The sequence below is a fragment of the Lissotriton vulgaris genome, chromosome 3_2 (assembly GCF_964263255.1).
Source record: "Lissotriton vulgaris chromosome 3_2, aLisVul1.2, whole genome shotgun sequence".
NCBI classification, from domain to species: Eukaryota; Metazoa; Chordata; class Amphibia; order Caudata; family Salamandridae; genus Lissotriton; species Lissotriton vulgaris.
In genome coordinates this window covers 161,216,624-161,234,655 of record NC_141690.1, presented here as the reverse complement: position 1 = coordinate 161,234,655, position 18,032 = coordinate 161,216,624, and the positions used below count along the sequence as shown (strand labels likewise).

The window sequence follows — 18,032 nt, the reverse complement described above, 5'->3', positions numbered from 1 at the left end:
GACAGCCTATTCAGGTATAAGTGAGGCTAGGACCAGCTCCTCCCTCCCGTCATGCCAGAATGCCCTATCAAGTCATACTTAAGCTCCCATTGTGTGTGGATTTCTAAGGGGAATACACAAAGTCCAACTGCACCCACTCCAGCCATGGGATCAGAGACAGGCAGCAGTCCTCAAATGGGCAACGTAAGAAAATGCTAACTTTCTAAAGGTAGCATTTTCAGAACTGCAATTTAAAATCTCATTTCACCATAAGTTTGGATTTCAAATTGTGATTCCAGAAACGCCAAACTCAAAAAGTCAATCACTTCACATTTGGGGATTACATTTATAAAATGTAAGAAGGTAATCACAATGTTTTCCTATGGGAGAGATAGGCCTTGCAGTAGTGAAAAACGAATTTGAGAGTTTTTCACTACCAGGACATGTAAAACTTAAAATTAAAAGGCCTGCCTTTAAAATACATTGCGCCCTGACCTCTGGGTTGTCTTGTGGTTGCCACATGTTTAAAAGGGGAAGGTTTGGGCCTGGCAAAAGGTTCATTTTGCAAGGTTGAAATGGCAGTTTTAACTACGCACATAGGCTCTTCAATGACAGGCCTTAGCCACAGTTACAGAACTACTTAAGTGGGTAGCACAATCAGTGCTGCAAGCGAACAAGCAGCATTTTATTTACAAGCCTTTGGCAAATGTGGTGCAGTTTTCTAGGTACTTATAAGTAAATTAAATATCTCAATTGACGATTAACCAATATTACTATGTTTTAGGGAAAGAGTACAAGCACTTTAGCACTGGCTAGCTGTGTCAAAGGGCTCAGAGTCCTATGATCAGCTTAAACTAGGTCAGGAAAAGTGGAGGAGGAAGGCAAAATGTTGTGGGGGAAGACCACACTAAGGCTGTCAGGTCTCCTCCAGCTGAAAGTGGGGAGAGCAACCCAACCCCTCAGAAGTTCTCTTCACTAAAGCGGAAAAACCTGGAGAGACCATCAGCAATGACGTGGTCTGACCCCAGACAGTGTTCACCATAAAGTCCATTCCTTGTAGGGAGATGGACAACATCAACAGCTTCGGATTTTCACCCTTCATCTGCATGAGCCATACGAGGGGCCTCTGGTCTGTTTTAACCAGGAAGTGAGTCCAAACAGGTATGGTCTAAACTTCATTAGTGCCCGGAACACAGCAAAAGCTACTCTCTCAATCACATACCACCTCTGTTCCAGTGGAAGTAACCTCCTTCTAATGAAGGCCACCAGTTGGTCTAGGTCATCTTCATTCCACTGTGCTAAGACGGTCCCTATGCTATGCTCTGAAGCGCCCGTCCACGCTATGAATTGTTTGGAGAAATCAGGTGCCTTGAGTACAGGTGCTGTACACATGCCTTAAGGGTATCAAAGGCTTTCGGGCCAGCTCATTCCATATCACCAAACTGGGCTGCTTCTTCGAAGGGGGCAACACTAGTGCCATATCCCTTAATACATCTTCTTTTGTATCCTGTGAGTCAAGGGAAGGCACTCACCTCAGTCGGAGTTTTAGGTGGTTGACAGGCCATGATAGCATCAGTGTTGGACTGGAGGGGCCGCACCATGCCCCCATCTACCACGTGACCAAATTACACCACGGAACCCTGCCCTATCTGGCACTTACTGGCCTTGATGGTCAGGCCTGCCTGTTGCAGGGTCTGAAGCACCTCCTTGAGGTGATGCAGATGTTCCTCCGAGCTGGAACTGTAGATAGCAATATTGTCTACGTAGGCAGCACAAAAGTCCTACTTTCCAGCCAGGGCCGTGTTAAACAGCTTCTGGAAGGTTGCAAGGGCATTCCTCAAGAAAAAGGGCATCACCCGAAATTGAAAGTGGCCCTCTTGCGTGAATATGAGATGTTACATCGCAAGCGCTCCAACGCATGCAATTACAATGCGGTCGTTACAACGAGCACGTTGTTACAACACAAACCATTACATCGCAAGTCATTTCTACAACTTGCTGTAGGGGCCGCGCTGGATTTAGGAATAGTATAATTTACTATTCCAATTCCAGCGTATGCAACAGTAGGGAAGGTGTTGGAATAGTAAATATACTATTCCTTAGTTAAGCGCGCCCCCTACAGCAAGTCGTAGACACGACTTACGATGTAATGGCTTGCATTGTAACACGTTGTAATCACAAGCGTTGTAGCGCATGCGATGTAAACGCTGTTTTCCCTCTTGCATTGAGAATACTTACCTCTTTTTGGCCATCTCTCTCTCGCTTGCCTCGCTTGCCTGAGTACTATAAATGTGGAACACTTAGGCGCCCGAACAGCGGACGCGTGCAGTGGCGTGCCTAAGGCAAGCCCATCTGCGGCCTTCCGCGCCGGGCCGTCGCCTGTCGCCAGGACCCCTGCATCTTTTTCTAGAGACTTGCTCAGATATTCTTGTGAGGAGCTTCTGGGCATGGCTTCTAAGTGCCTTTCTCTACCCTGGGCTTCTAATTCTGTGCTTAGGCTGGATTCAGTGGAATGAGGTTGATGTGGTAGGTATCAATATTCCTACTGATAATATACCCACCACATCAACCTCATCTTCGATTCCTTTTTTAGGAGTAGGCACCGCCCAAACCGGCGATCCAGGAGGACCAAGTTTAACAGAGCAATTACAGCCGATCACCAAATCAACTCGGAGCCACAGAACTTAGTCATCAACATCTCAGAATCTGCGATCAGTACCACACAGACCAAAGTTCTTCAAAAAGGCATCTCATTTGTTCTCACTTACACCACCAATGAACTTGACACTCAAGTTTGTTTTTACAAATTTATACGTGTTTTGAGACTTAAACATTTCTTTACCAACATTTGAGAACCTCAAACGAAAGAAGATACCAGCACCTTAATGGATCTGAGACACAAGAGCTCGTTCCTCGCTCCGACAAGTCATAAAACCCTTGACATGTTTGAAGCTCTTGTACAGAAGGACTTACAAACCATATTTAAGACTCCACAAAAAGTAAAGATGAACATAACTAAAAGTGACAGACAAGCTCTAGCTCAACTAGCTATGAATGAAACCATCACCATCTGTAAAGCGGACAAGGGCGGCACCCTTGTTATCATGGATACGACTTTTTACAAAGACAGCGTCAGTACACATCTACTAGACTCTAATGTGTACTTGGAAATCAATTCTGACCCTACCCCAGAATACACTACTGTACTCCAATCTCTCATTGACATTGCCATCCAACTGGGCACAATTACAGAAAGGGACAAGAGATATTTACTCAAATAACATCCTCAAATACCTTACCTGTACATGGTCCCCAAAATTCACAAGCACCCGTCCAGACCACGGTTTAGACCCATCGTCAGTACACGGAATTCTATACATGAGCCAATAGGTACTTACCTTGACAGACATCTGCAAGCAAGTGTTACCAGTATGTCTAGTTACATCAGAGACACCACCTATTTCTTGTTGAAAATCAAAGACATGCACATCGACGAGAATTCACCTATGCTTCTCTGTACCATCGATGTTAATTCATTGTATACTTCATCCCACACAATCTTGGCCTTCAAGCCATTGAATCTGCTCTTCTTCAGACTAAGAAACCCACAGATATACAAATCTTTTTTGTTGGAATTGATGCAATTCACGTTACTCCATAGCTACTTTGAATATTCAGACACATTTTACATTCAGCTATCAGGAGTAGCTATGGGTAATTGTGCCGCTCCGGCATATGCCAAACTTTGTATGCACGAATACGAGAAAGAACACATTTTGATGAACCCAGAATGGCAACAACACCTTAAAACATACTACAGATATATCGATGATATATTTCTCACATGGGCTGGTTCTAAACAGGAATTAACTTTGGCTATCAATCACCTTAACGAAGTCAATCAGCGAATTCAATTCACCCATAATATGAATGCCTCAAGGATTTCATTTCTAGACGTGGATATAAAGATTGTGCAATCCAAGTTAGAAACATCTATCTACAGTAAACCAACCAATAGGAACAACTATTTACATTTCTCAAGCTTCCATCAAATGAGTTTGAAACGCCGTTTACCTTTCTCTCAACTATTACGAGCCAAGAGAATTGCCTCAACCAAAGAAGCTTACGAAGCATACAGTCAAACTATTTTTCACAAATTTACACAAAGAGGTTATCCTAACCACATCACCAACGCAGCAATAAACAGAGTTGAAAAAATGGATCGCTCCACTCTACTCAACCAAAAAAGTTCTTTTGATTCTTCAGAGACTCGCAGTGTATTTGTTTCCAAATATTCGACACAAAGCAAACTCATTAAACAATCTATTAAAAGACACTGGCAGCTTTTGCAATTGGACACAGACTTCAAACAAATTTTCCAAAATCAACCCATATTCGCATACCAACGTTCGCGGAACTTACAACAGATGTTGAAACCAAGACCCACTGAATCCACCACGTACAAAGGAACTATTCCGTGCCATAACTGTGCGAATTGCAATTGCATTATCCCAGGTACCATAGTCATGCATCCGACTCAAGGCACTCCCATTCACCTCAAAGTAAGCGCAACATGTGACACTACTAATGTAGTATATCTTCTAAAATGTGCCTGCGGTTTAACTTACGTAGGGAAAATGGAGCGTAAAATGAAAGTACGACTTACAGAACACCGTAGCAACATCAGAAGACGTAATTTAAAATCATGTGCTGCGGCACATTACGTGAACAACAGCCACAATATCAGCAAAATCCGATTCCAGATCTTGGAGATGGTGAGAGCACCTCGCGGTGTGGACCCCAAAAAATTTCTGTTGCAACGTGAACTGTACTGTATGCACAGACTTTGTTCCATCCATCCGACGGGTCTCAATGAGAGACTTGAATACAGTAGTTTTCTTTGAACTGTTTATCACATCCCATCATGACTCTTCCTAATCTTTGCCCGTTATTGCTCTCTCACTTACTACCACACATATTTTTTTTCGCCTCTTTTTTTCTCAGTATTTTCTGCACAACCTATCTCCCACGCTTTCTTGCTCCAACATTTTCCTCTTTCATTCTATTTTCTGCTTCACCAACTCTTCGCTTTTGTTCCTTTCCAGGCTCCCCATGAAGCTCATATACCACATTCTAGCTCTTATATACCTATTTTTTCCCTTATTATTATTTGTTTCCCTTTTCTTTTCTTGCACTTTATTCTTTTCTCTTTCAAGTTTATGGGTATTCGTTTTTTTCCCATTTGCTACATGTTTCTCTATACCTCTATATACCACTATCGTTTCTAACCTAATACCTGCATTTTGTATAGTTGTGTTTATTGTTCATGTACCCAGTTCACTCACCGTATTCAGCCCCTTGTTATTAGTATGTTCCCGATACCCCATTATCTCCTGTCAAGATCGTGTTTTTGCATATTCTGCAGGTTTCAGTATTACCTTTCATTCCCAAGCGTTTTTTAGTGTTTTGTATTGTTTTTATTCCGCACAGTCCTCCCCTCATCGTTTTTGCACCCAGTCCACTTTTTGCATTAGCTCTATTGTATTAGTATGTCTTTTATACACCTGACTATTTCTTGTAAAGATTTTGTTGTTGTACATATATTAGGCTTCAGCATTACGTCCCTCTCCTATTCGTTTCTTTGCCCCTCGCACTGTCTTTATTCAGACCGCACAGTCCTCTTTTTACATCCATTAACGTCACACTTAATGCACATGCTCCAGCACCGATTCAGATCGTTCCTCGGATACTTGGAACGCTACGCGTCGCAAACACCGGCGTCTTTCTATTCACAGAGGCATGGTAAGCACTGCACAGTTCGCTTTATCACCAGTTAAACCCTCGTTTGCATCGATTTCCGTGAGCACGCATAGCACTTCATGTTCATTCGCACACCTAGTTTCACATTGTGTAAAGTGACTCGGCATTCATTTTATTCACTGGCACGCTGATTTTCTTCAACTATCTAACCAGGCACGTCGTTTACGTTGCCAGCACCCTCTCTAGATCCATTTTTCACTCACGTAAGTTCCAGATTGAATGTGTTCGTATTTTACCACTTGTACACGCTGACCACCGACCACTGCCAGTACATGTTGCACAGTTTTTTTACCTGTTAATATACATTGGTTTCCCTGACACTCTACGTTTTTTACCGATGGATGCACTATTGTAACTTTATCCCCGCATGATTCCTTTAGCATGCCACGGCATTTTTTGTTTCTTTCCGTTCCGCATCTCGGGCTCTTGTTCTAAAATTAGTTATCTGCATTTCTTTCTTAGACGCTTTCCCCCTGAAGAAGAGCCCAGGCTCGAAATGCAGCGGGGTGACTTTCACAACGTTATGCCACTGCAGTAATCTCAACTATCGTGTATTGTACAATCATTTTGAAATTGTCTACAATCCTGATTTCATACAGAACATATGAAATAATATGATTCTATCTACGGATTAATTAAAAACTTGATGATATAAGCCAAACTACATTTGGATAATTGAACTTTTTGACCTCAGCAGCTTGAGATTCTGCATATAGGAGTGCTCAAGTTTCTCCCCTTACACATGTAAGGCATCTTAGTCTGTTCAGTATCTTCACACTTTCGCCAGTTCCATTCATCGATCGCTCCTGTGGGTCTAGAATTGGCCAATTTGTCTTTGAGGTTAGCCTCTGTTCCTAGGGCGTGGAAGCACGCTAAAGTCATTTCTTTGATAAAAAAACCTTCTCTTGATTCGGAAGATCCTGGCAATTATCGCCCTATTTCCCAGCTGCCTTTTTTGGCTAAGCTGGTGGAAGCGCTTGTGAACTCCATTCTATCCAAATTCATTGAAAAGCAGAACATCTTTGACTCATCTCAACATTGTTTTCGTCCACGGCATAGCACTAAATCAGCGCTATTTACTGTAATGGAATCCATCCGGAGTAAGCTGGATGTGGGTGACTCTGCGGCCTTGGTCCTGTTGGACCTAAGCGCCACTTTTGATACGGTGTCTCATGCGATTCTTCTTGATCGCCTCTGGGAAGTTGGGATTAGGGGCGGGCCTTGGATTCAATCCTTTTCAGAGGAGCGGTCCTTCCAGGTCTCAATGCCACCTTTTCATTCCCAGGAATATGCCCTGCGCCAGAGGGTACTACAGGGTTCTATCTTAAGCCCGCTTTTGTTCAACCTTTATGTGAGACCTTTGGAGGAAGTGGTAAGAGGTAGGGGGCTGTCCTTGGTGTCGTATGCCTACGACACCCAGTTGGTAATTGCCTTTTCTAAAAACTGTTGTGCCAACTTGGAGAAGTTCAAGGAGGATCTGTTGGCCATCTCAGACTGGATGATGGCAAACTGTTTGCAGTTAAATGCCAGCAAATCTGAGATTTTACTGTTTGGGAAGGATCAGGAGTTATGGTCTGAGCAGCGGTGGCCAGACCACCTCAAATCCGCCCGTCACCTAAGGAGGCTGTGAAGAACCTGGGGTTGTGGTTTGATAAAGGATTGACGTTTGAGAAGCAGACAAAAACTGTTGTCGCTGTCTGTTTTGGGCTTTTGCGAGGGTTGAGACCCTTGCTTGGTTTTTTCCCTCCTAGAGTGCATCAGACTATTGTGCAGGCATCAATTCTTTCCAGGCTTTATTATGGTAACTCTTTATATTTGGGTGCTAACAAAGCCAGCATTAAACGCCTACGGAGGGTTCAGAATGCGGCGGCGCGTCTTCTGGTGGCCTTACCTAGATCTTACTCGGTGGCGCATGTTCTCCCCAAGCTTCATTGGCTGCCCATTGAAAAGCGCGTTCAGTTTAAGGTATTGTGCATTTCTCATAAAATTTTGATGCACCAATGCCCCTTCTGGGCTATCTTGCCTGTTGATGCCCTCTGTGCCTGGGCGTGCATTGAGATCTGCTGACGTTGCGCTTGTTTGTGTTCCTCGAGTTCGGAGAGCGAGGGCAGGGGGGCGCTCGTTTCGCCTTCTAGCGGCTAAACTCTGGGACTCTCTCCCAGCTCACATTAGAGGTATTCCCAATCTCTTGGTGTTCCATAAAACCATAAAAACTTGGTTGCTCACAATATCTGATGTTTAATCACTGCGCTGGTCTCTCTTGCTTTTGTCTCTGAATTCTGGATGTGCTGGGACACCTTGTTGCTGAGGCAGCCTTGCGCATTACAAGTCCTAAATAAAATAAAAAAATAAAAAAAATTATCTCAGTCAGAGCGATCTGCATGTAACCTGATCTCAAATCAAAGGTACTTATGACTTTGGTAGAGCCCAGCCTGTCAATGAGCTCATCAACTCGAGGATGGGATGTGCATTAGTGTTGGTGACGGAATGAGTCCCTGGAAAACCACACAGAACCGGAGTTCTGGAATAGCGCCCGGAGGGCAGCCTTTGATACCAGCACCAAGGGCTGGGCTAGGGCTTGGAAGGCTTACTCACCCCTAACGCCAGCATCTTGGAGACTTCCTCCTTGATACTGGACCCCACCTTATCTGACAACCTGTCCATTTTGTTGCTGTCTCCAGTGTCGATATCATGGACGCACAGGTGTGTGAGTCCAGGGATGAGGGAGGAGCAGACTGTCACAGTAACCGGTAACAGTCGCTCTGCTGCTCTGGGTTCAGGGAAGAAGAGAGATTGACACCCTTTTTTTAAAAAGAGTTTTATATAGTGCAAACTTGACCTGAAGATATCAGGTGTCAGAGCACTTTACATGAGCACCAGTTTCGTTACAGACGGACATATTTTTGGTTAGGCACGAGGAGATTAAGTGATTTGCCCAGAATCACAGGATGTTGAGCGTTGTTGCCGAGACTCGAACCCAGATTCACAGCTTTGAAATGGACCACTCTAGCCGTAAGGCCACATCCACTCCCACTTCCACTGACCCATCATGTTTCTGGGTAGAAAGGAGTTCAGGGAGAGGCTCTTTCTTCTCCTCCACTCCCTCATCTGTCATGAGGAGCATGCTCACTTCGGACCTCTTGAAGTAAGGCTTAAAGTGGTACACCTGGAGCACCCGTAAGGGCTTCCCACGGGGTCTGGAGATCTAGCAAGTAGGTGGACTCCCCTTTTGCTCCTTCACTTTGTATGGGTTGGTCCAGAAGTCCTGAAGAGCTCTGGGCTACACCGGCTCCATGACTCATACTTTCTGGACAGGTAGAAACTCCACAAGAATGGCATTGTGGTCATACCATAACTTCATAACTTCATAACTTCTTGGCTGGCCTCTGAATTACTTTTTGCCTTTTTCCAGGAGTGATGCATCTGGTTGTGGAGGGCCAGCATGTAGCTGATCAAATCCTACGGGGGGTTTCTGAGAGCTTGCTCCCACTCATCCTTGACAAGGATCAGAGGCCCACTAACAGTGTAGCCATTGAGCAGTTCAAAGGGGCTAAACCATACTCCTTTCTGAGGCACCTCCCTGTAGGCAATGATAAGGCATGGCAAAAGAATGTCCCACTTACACCTCATGGGCTCAGGCAGGCTCATAATCATACCCTTCAAGGTCTTATTGAATCTCTCCACAAAACCATTGGTTTGGAGGGGGTAGGGTGTGGTGAACTTGTAGGTTACGCCACATTCATCCCACAAGGACTTTATATATGCAGACATGAAGTTAGTTCCTCTGTCAGATACTACCTCCTTGGGGAACCCCACATGGGTAAAGTTCCCATCTGAGCTCCAGCCACCACAGCTGCAGTCACTATCCTCAGAGTTATGCCTCTGGGTAGCAGATGGCATGGTTCACCAATACCAGGACAAACCTGTTGTCTATGGCTGTCTTGGGGTTCAATGATGTTGATGCCCAGTGCCCACCCTTTGAAAGGGGGTGCTAACGACTGGTAGTGGGATCAAGGGAGCTTTTTGCTTTTTTCCTCAAAAGTTGTGCCCTAAATGTCCTACCAAGGGTTTTTTATCCCCAAAACCAGTAAGAAGGTCCTGTAACACTGAGGGACCACCAGCACATGAGCTTCTCTAGAACGAGGAGTCTTAGGCTCACTAAGTAGGAGATCATTCTCCCAGTAGATTATGTGATCCCCAGATAATTCACCTGCTGCCTGGACTTTGGCTTGCCATTTTAGGCCTTCAAGAGAGGAACACTCCTAATGCATCCTGCAGAACACCTCCCTGGTGGGCCCATGCACAACTTTCCAGTCAGCAAGCTCAGGCAGGTCACCTAGGGTGGCAAAGTCTTCCCTGGTTGGCTCGGGGAACTCCTCCTCTGGGACCCCCTCAACGGCAACTGTGGAAGCTTCAGGGGCTGGTTTCCCACGTCACCTGCACCTTTTGGTCTTGGCAGTTGTCTGGGCCATTGTTCCAGGTTACAGGCTCCCTTGACTTCCTTGGTGGGCAGTCATGGGTGGTGTGGTCATACAAACACACTCAGGCAATCCCACCATCTAGCGTGCTCCAGGTTGTTGCCTAACAGACATATTCCACAGTCATGGAAGGGCTCACAGCTACTTTCAGAGTACAGACATATATACATATATATATATATATATATATATACATACATACATATATATATATATATATATATATATATATATATATATATATATATATATATATATAAGCTTGTACACTGAAGAGTAAGGTACATAGTATTGTGTTATACTAATACATTGTATTGAAATTATAAATGTGGAGATAAAAAGAGAAAAAAAGATAATTTGAAAAAAATTAAGAAAGACTACTGAAACATTGATGTCTTTTAGGTCTATGACACTATGCACCTTTAAAAATAAATGGCCGGATGGCTAGTCTAACTTTGATAAAGGCTGGGACCAGCCGAAACACGTCAAGAAAGTGATACGCTGTGATTCTGAATAAAGAAATTATTCTTACCACGTCTTGAAGGCCCACTGTTTCTCCTGTATCCCGCCCCCCCCCCCCTCGCAGCCCTGGGGGGATACAAGAGAAACCCTTTGCCACCTCCCTGGGGCAAATGGTTAAAATTTAAGTGGGGGCCGCATGGTCTTTGCAGCCCAGGGGACCACCTCCCAGGACTGTGTTCTGTAAAGGAGGGGGGCCGCATGGCTCCCCTTCTGGAACCATGCATGGCCCTGGGGACTGCCAACCCCCACCACGGCCTCCCGAGGTGCCCACCCTCGGAGGTATCTGTTTGCTATGGATTGGCAGGAGCTTCACCACTCCCGCCAAGCCATAGCAAACTCCATCCCACTGAAAGCAGAGCAAAATTGCTTTCGGACAGAGGGAACTACATGTTCAGCAGCTCCCTCTGGCCAAAAGCAATGCAGGGTCCCACAAGACGCACGGAGTAGGCAGGGGCCGCGGGGGGCTTCAGACTCACCCGTAATCCCCAACGTGAGAAACTGGGACCTGGACACCCAGTATTGTGGCTAGACCCTGGGGGATGCGGTCCATGGGGCTCAAATCGGTCTGGTAGGGGGGTCAACCGGCCCCTCCCCATGTTTAATAAAAAAGGGCAAGCCCCGGGGCCAAAATCTGCCCTCCTGCCTTTATTAAAAAAAGAAAACAATGTAAAAAAGAAGAAGCCATAATCCGCCTGGCCACATGGCCCGCTTTCCCTTTTAATAAAAAAAAAGCTGCCGGCATGGCATCACGCCGGAGACCCTGCCACATTTCTGCAGCACTCTGCAATCACCCTTGATGAAGTCCCTTTGGCTTCTGAGGGTGCTTAGGGGCCATCAAGAGCTCCTGTTAGATCCAGTAAGTTCCACACAGTGGGATTGCTGAGAGGTGTTTGGAGGCCATGTCCCCTTACACCACCACTAACAAACATGCCTCTCTGCACACTGCTCGTGGGGGGATGAAGCCCTCTTGGATGCGGGGGGTCCTTGGGGGCAAAAAGCCCCTCCTGTTACATCCAGTAAGTCGCACACAGTGGGAATGCTGAGAGGTGTTCTGAGGCCATGCCCCCTTTCGCCACCATTCTGCCAATGCGCCTCTCAGAGCACTGCTGGTAGGGGGATGAAGCCCTCTTGGATGCGGAGAGTCCTTGGAGGCAAAAAGCCCCTCCTGTTACCTCCAGTAAGTCGCACACAGTGGGAATGCTGAGAGGTGTTTGGAGGCTATGCTCCCTTTCTCCACCACTCTGCAAACGCACCTCTTGGTAAAACTGCTGCTGGGGAGTAAGTCCCCTTGGATGCTGAGGGTCTGAGGGGGCCAACAAACCCTACTGTTACCTCCAGTACATCCCACACAGCGCAATTCTGAGAGGAATTAAGAGGACATGCCCCCTTTCTCAACCACTCTGAAAATGCGCCTCCTGGCACACTGCTGGTTGGGGGATGAAGTCCTCTTGATGCTAAGGGTTCTTGGGAGCCCTCCTATTACCTCCAGTAAGTCTGACACAGCAGGATTCCTGAGAACTGGTCAGAGGACCCGCCCCCTTTGTCCACCACTGCAAACGGACTACTTGTTAAAAAAACAAACAAAATTCACTTACAAAATCAAAGGTAACAGGGTCGTTACAGTTAGCAAATAGAATTAAAAAACCTTAGAAAGTCACTGAAAAAAACAAAGGTTACAGGGATGTTATAGTTAGACTCAGATTTCACTCGTACATAACCAGTGAAATTTGGCAGTTATAGTTACCTGAGGTAACTATAATGTACCTCCCCCTCAATGCACTGCTTAGGATCGCACATATTATAACACTCATGACATGGTCAGTGACATCACTGATGACATCTCAAATGGCATCACTGATGATATCAACCACAGAACCACTCAAACACCCATTCACACCCCATACAACCTCTTGTACGGCCACTTACACACCTGCATAACCACTGAAATACGAATTTACAGACCTATACCAGTACTCACAACACCCACTCACTCCTCCATAGAGCCACTCACACACCCACTCACTCAACCAGTTAATCACCCATACAGCCACACAAGCAGTCACACATCCCCATACTCACCCATACAGCCACTTACACCACCACGCACCCATCCATACAGCCACTGACATACCAAAGCACACATCAATACAGCCATTCACACAGTAACTCCCTCACCCAAACAGCTACTCACACACCCGATTATACATTCATACAGCTACTCAGACACCCCCACACAAGGATATATAAAGTCACACAACCCCTCACATGATATATATTGAAAATAGTCACTCTTTAGTAGTACACCTAGTATACTACTTTAACTTTTACAGTACCTTAGTATATATGTTTAACAATCACTAACTCTTACAAAATACTTACACTCATTAGATGGTGTCATCAGTGATGTCATTTGAGATGTCAACAGTGATGTCACTGACCATGTCATAAGTGATGTAACATGTGAGGTCATAAGCAATGCATTGCGGGGGCGTAGTTATCGTTAGCTCAGGAAACTATAACAGCCGAATTTCTCTGGCTTTTACTGAGTGAAATCTGAGCATAACTATAATATCCCCGTAACCTTTGTTTTTTTTTCAGTGAATACGTAAGGTTTTTTCAAATTCTATTTAATAACCTTTGTTTTTGTAAGTGAATACTAATATATATATATATATATATATATGTATATACAAACACACACGTATGTGTGTAGATATATATGTATATGTTAGGGTGAAATAAGAAATTAAACTGAACTATTAGTCCAGCATCCATAAGTATTCACAACACTGCTCATTTGCAAGGCATAGAGATGCCTTCCTTTTGCCACCTGTGGAAGTTCCAAGGCGAACCTGCGTTAGTAGAGTTGGTATGAGCATTCGCCTGTATTTCTGACCGGCCCTTTTTGTGTGACTGGCATCAGGGAAAGATGAAGGAGCCCAGCACTCCAAGGAAAGACATTAGCAGGTGTGACTCTCCACTCTGCATGGAAGTGGGAAACGGCAGTCTGCTGCACAAAACCACTTTTTAACAGCTTTTTAATTTTAACAATCTTTGTGAGCTTCACACAACTCCACACACAGCAGACCTAGTGAAACTGTAAACAATGTGCAAAGAAGCAAACCATCATGCTTTACAATTTCGTACAGCTGTAGTTTATAGCCCAAACCTAATAATATTTTAAGCTTGTGGGGAAAATATTGTTGGATCAAGAAAAATGGTGTCCTGTCACTTACATTATAATGAACAAGGTAAATTATAATGAACGTAGTACAAACTACATAAAAAATAAACGAAATTCCTAAATGCATACGTGTCACAATTAATGCTTACCCAATTTGTAAACTGTACACACATCTGTTTCTGATAGCTGCTTGAGTAAAAGTCTTGCCTTTTCATAATCATATATTGCTTCTTCTCTGAAAAAAAAATTTTCTTCCTCCTGTAGAAACTCTTTGTTTGCAGGACTACATAAAACATGGAACATACAAGAGGCCAGGTTCAGTACAGTGCAATGACAAATAAAATTGCTAGAAGTCTTTAAACAATGCTTTCAAGTTCTTCTGATTACATGTTTACTTATTCATCACTCTTCCAATGCAAAGTTCATAGAATAATGTATCATAGAAGTTCAATGCAATTACATTTGGTTTGAGACAACTTTAGCTTCTTGGCAGTACTTATGTCACCAGAAAGACTAGAAATATAACATTGTACCTAGATAAGGATTTGGATCATTTCCTCTTTACTGTCATGCTGCTGTTTGATAAGGCGCTAGAGCCAGATCACAAAACTAGTGCTAGTCCATGTAATTGGTGGCAAGTCATGACTGTCATTTACGTGGTGCTGGGATTCACAGTTGAGACATTTTCTTTGCGACCCCTGGCATTGCCGTTGCGACACCTGCATTGGCTATATTTGAGCTAAGTTTGCCTCCTGCAGTCCTTATTCATCTAAATCCCCACAGAGCTCAGCAAGGCAGAGTGAGAGATAAGGAGGTGAAGGGAGTAGCCTTTTCTCCATCAAGAGAAGGAAAGGACAGGGTAGGAGAGACAATCTGCATGGGTCTGCGTTCTAAGCAATGCATTTAGAAAGAGAGCTGCTGCAAATAGAGGGGAAGGTACAGATTGTCATTTTGTGATGCAAAGTGTTTTACAGTGTATATTTCTGATTATGATTTGTAAAAAACTGTCTCCAAATGCTTAGCAGTTGGGTATGCTACTGCTGATGTTTGTTTAAATTCCACCCAGTGTTTGAACCACAAATAATAACAAAAAAAGGACACTATGTATATGCTTGGAATAACACTAGTGAAATGCTTACGGCAATGTTCAAAACATTTACATTTTTGGGAAAATGCTAACTAAAACTTGGGGGTAGATTTACTAAAGACTCATCCAACAGAGTGAAGCACCCAACGTTGCTGTGCAGTGTTGCATACATGGCCGAGATCAGGACAGTGCCCTATTTACTAAGATCTTTCCCTAATATTGGTGCACTATCAGGCTGCCAAGCACAACACACACCCTTGCACCACTGTGTAAAGATGCCTATATCATGTCCAAAAAAGGTTTTATATTGGAAGACGGTATCCTTCCAGTACAAAATACTATGCCTAGCACAATTAAAAGCAATGTCAACTGAACTGAAGGCCCACACATGGAGCTGTTCTTGAAAGATTGGCTACTATCAACAGTGTTGGGCAGTAAGGCCTCCACCATGTTCACGATCAAAATAGCTCCTAGGGAGGTACGATCAAAAGAGCTCCTAGGGAGGTGGATTGGCTGCCGGTACAAGGGGCAACACCCAGGGCATTAGTGGCCAGAACCTTTGGGTCAGGGACAATATCCTGCAGGTGGCCCACATGCATGAACCGTGGTAAGTGGAAGGGAGCGGTGAATGCATATCCGGGCTCTACTAATGCTGACCAATGCCAAAGGGAAGCTGTGGAACAACATTTGAGGAAGCTGAATCTAAAGTATTTGTTTATTTTCCCAGCAAAACTACAAATTACCAAACACAAGGAGTCACATTTCTCTATCCCAGCAAATGAGGCGTGGAACTGGTTGGATGTGCGGTCCATTGAACCCCGGAAAGGAGGACAGGGATCGTCCCCAGGAGTAGAAGAGGCAGGAGCCGAAATTTAACTTACGTTGACAATATAGTGCAGCCCTGACCCAAGACCAAGTGGAGTCCGAGAGGGTCAAGTTGGTAATGGACATACAATATCATCGCTTCATGACCACCAGCAACAGATGTGTGACTCAAAGAACACCGTGAGAGAAACTTCTGATTCTCACAGAGACCAAGAGGAAGTAGATCTCTCAGTTGTCATCCCGATGATCACTGGGTTAACATGAGTGATGCTCAACAAGCAGCCTTGATACATTGGCTTCTAGATCCCATTCAGGGATGAGACTAGATATCTTGATCACTGCAGATGAGATATTGGAATTTCAGGGGGCTTGTCCCTTCATCGGTGCATGGACATTTGTCAGATTTTTTTGATTGACTTACTGATGATTATCCTACAATGGCAGGTAATGCATCGCATAAGATACCCTTGAGTTTGACTCAAAAGGTACTCTACTAGGTTGTAAATGGCCTGGGCAATAAGCTGAGGAGGGGAGTGGTATGGAAATATATGGCTCGACAGTACCCGATTTTATCATGCTGCAAGAAACTCACTTGCTGTGGAATGTTTGTGGACAGATATAAACTGCTGGTTCATGGGGATTTCTCCCTGGGCTCCAGGGGAGAGGGAATTCTGGCCCATAAATCTTTCCCACTAGAGGTCACACAATCTTGAGTGGACATAAATGGGTGTCAAGCAGCAGTGAGCGGGTGCTGGAATGGGGAACACTTGGTGATGGCATCATGGTATTACCTGTGCGGCCAACAGATGTTGGGCAAGATAAGTTAGGGGAATGGATAGCGAAAATACTGGAGGTCCTGTTCCCAGTCGGAGGATATTTTAACTTGACCCTACAGTGAGAGCTGGACAGAGTGACTACTTCCGGGATTCACCTGGGGCAGATTTACGCTTGGCCTTGTTTGTAGAGGCACAAGGCATCGGGGTAAGACAGTATTCCTACATTTCCACTGCTAAGAGTTCCGTGTCCAGCCTGGACTACTTTCTGGTGATGAAGCACCAGGTGGGCAGAGTCAGGGACTTCCTGCCATGAGTTACTTCCATATGGAGAGATACATCAGCTATGAGAGGTGATTTGCATCTCAACTCTTATGAGCTGACTATTTGGAACACTTAGAAGTTGAATCCAAAGACCACGGACGTCTACTTTTAGGAGAATACAGGAACCGTGAACTCAGATGTAGATTTGTAGGAGGCCTAAAAAACCTTAATAAGGGGTCACCTTATTGCACATGTGACAGGGAAGATGAGAGAGAGAAATCAATCAATCAATCAATCAATCAATCAATAAATCTACTTATAAAGCGCACTACTTACCTGTGAGGGTCTCAAGGCGCTGAGGGGAGGGGGTGCCGCTACTGCTCGAAGAGCCAGATCTTGAGGCGTCTTCTGAAGGCGAGCAGGTATTGGGTCTGCCCCAGGTGGGTGGGGAGGGTGTTCCAGGTCTTGGCGGCGAGAAAGGAGAAGGCTCTGCCGCTGGAGGATGCTCGTTGGATGCGGGGCACAGCGCGAGGGCGAGGCTGGTGGAGCGGAGCTGGCGGGTGGGGGTGTAGAAGCCGAGTCTTCTGTTAAGGTAGGCTGGTCTGTTGTTGTGGAGTGCTTTGTGAGCGTGGGTGAGGAGCTTGAAGGTGATCCTCTTGTTGATGGGGAGCCAGTGTAGCTCTCTCAGGTGGGGGGTGATGTGGCTGTGGCGGGGGATGTTGAGGATCAGCCGGGCGGAGGCGTTTTGGATGCGTTGTAGTGGTCACAGGTGTTTGGCCGGGATTCCTGCATAGAGTGCGTTGCCGTAGTCCAACCTGCTGCCGACGAGGGCCTGGGTCCCCATTCTTCTGGTTTCGATGGGGATCCACTTGTAGATCCTGCGGAGCATGTGGTGGGTGTTGTAGCAGGAGGAGGAGACGGCATTGACTTGTTTTGACATGGAGAGGGAGGAGTCGAGGATGAATCCTAGGTTGCGTGCGTGGTCGTTGGGTGTAGGTGCCGGTCCCAGCTTGGTCGGCCACCATGAGTCGTCCCAGGTGGAGGGGGTGGGTCCGAGGATGAGGACCTCAGTCTTGTCTGAGTTCAGCTTTAGGCGGCTG

The 18,032-nt window shown here is 45.2% G+C and overlaps 1 protein-coding gene across 2 annotated transcripts in view; it reads right to left on the bottom strand.

Moving 5' to 3' along the window:
* SH3TC1 (SH3 domain and tetratricopeptide repeats 1) overlaps positions 1-18,032 on the bottom strand; it is a 368,620-nt gene that overhangs the window by 118,910 nt on the left and 231,678 nt on the right. For both annotated transcript variants that reach the window (XM_086964135.1, XM_086964136.1), the window contains exon 10: positions 14,133-14,266. In XM_086964135.1, coding sequence (XP_086820261.1) covers positions 14,133-14,266 — 134 coding nt within the window. The remainder of the gene's footprint in view (positions 1-14,132; positions 14,267-18,032) is intronic.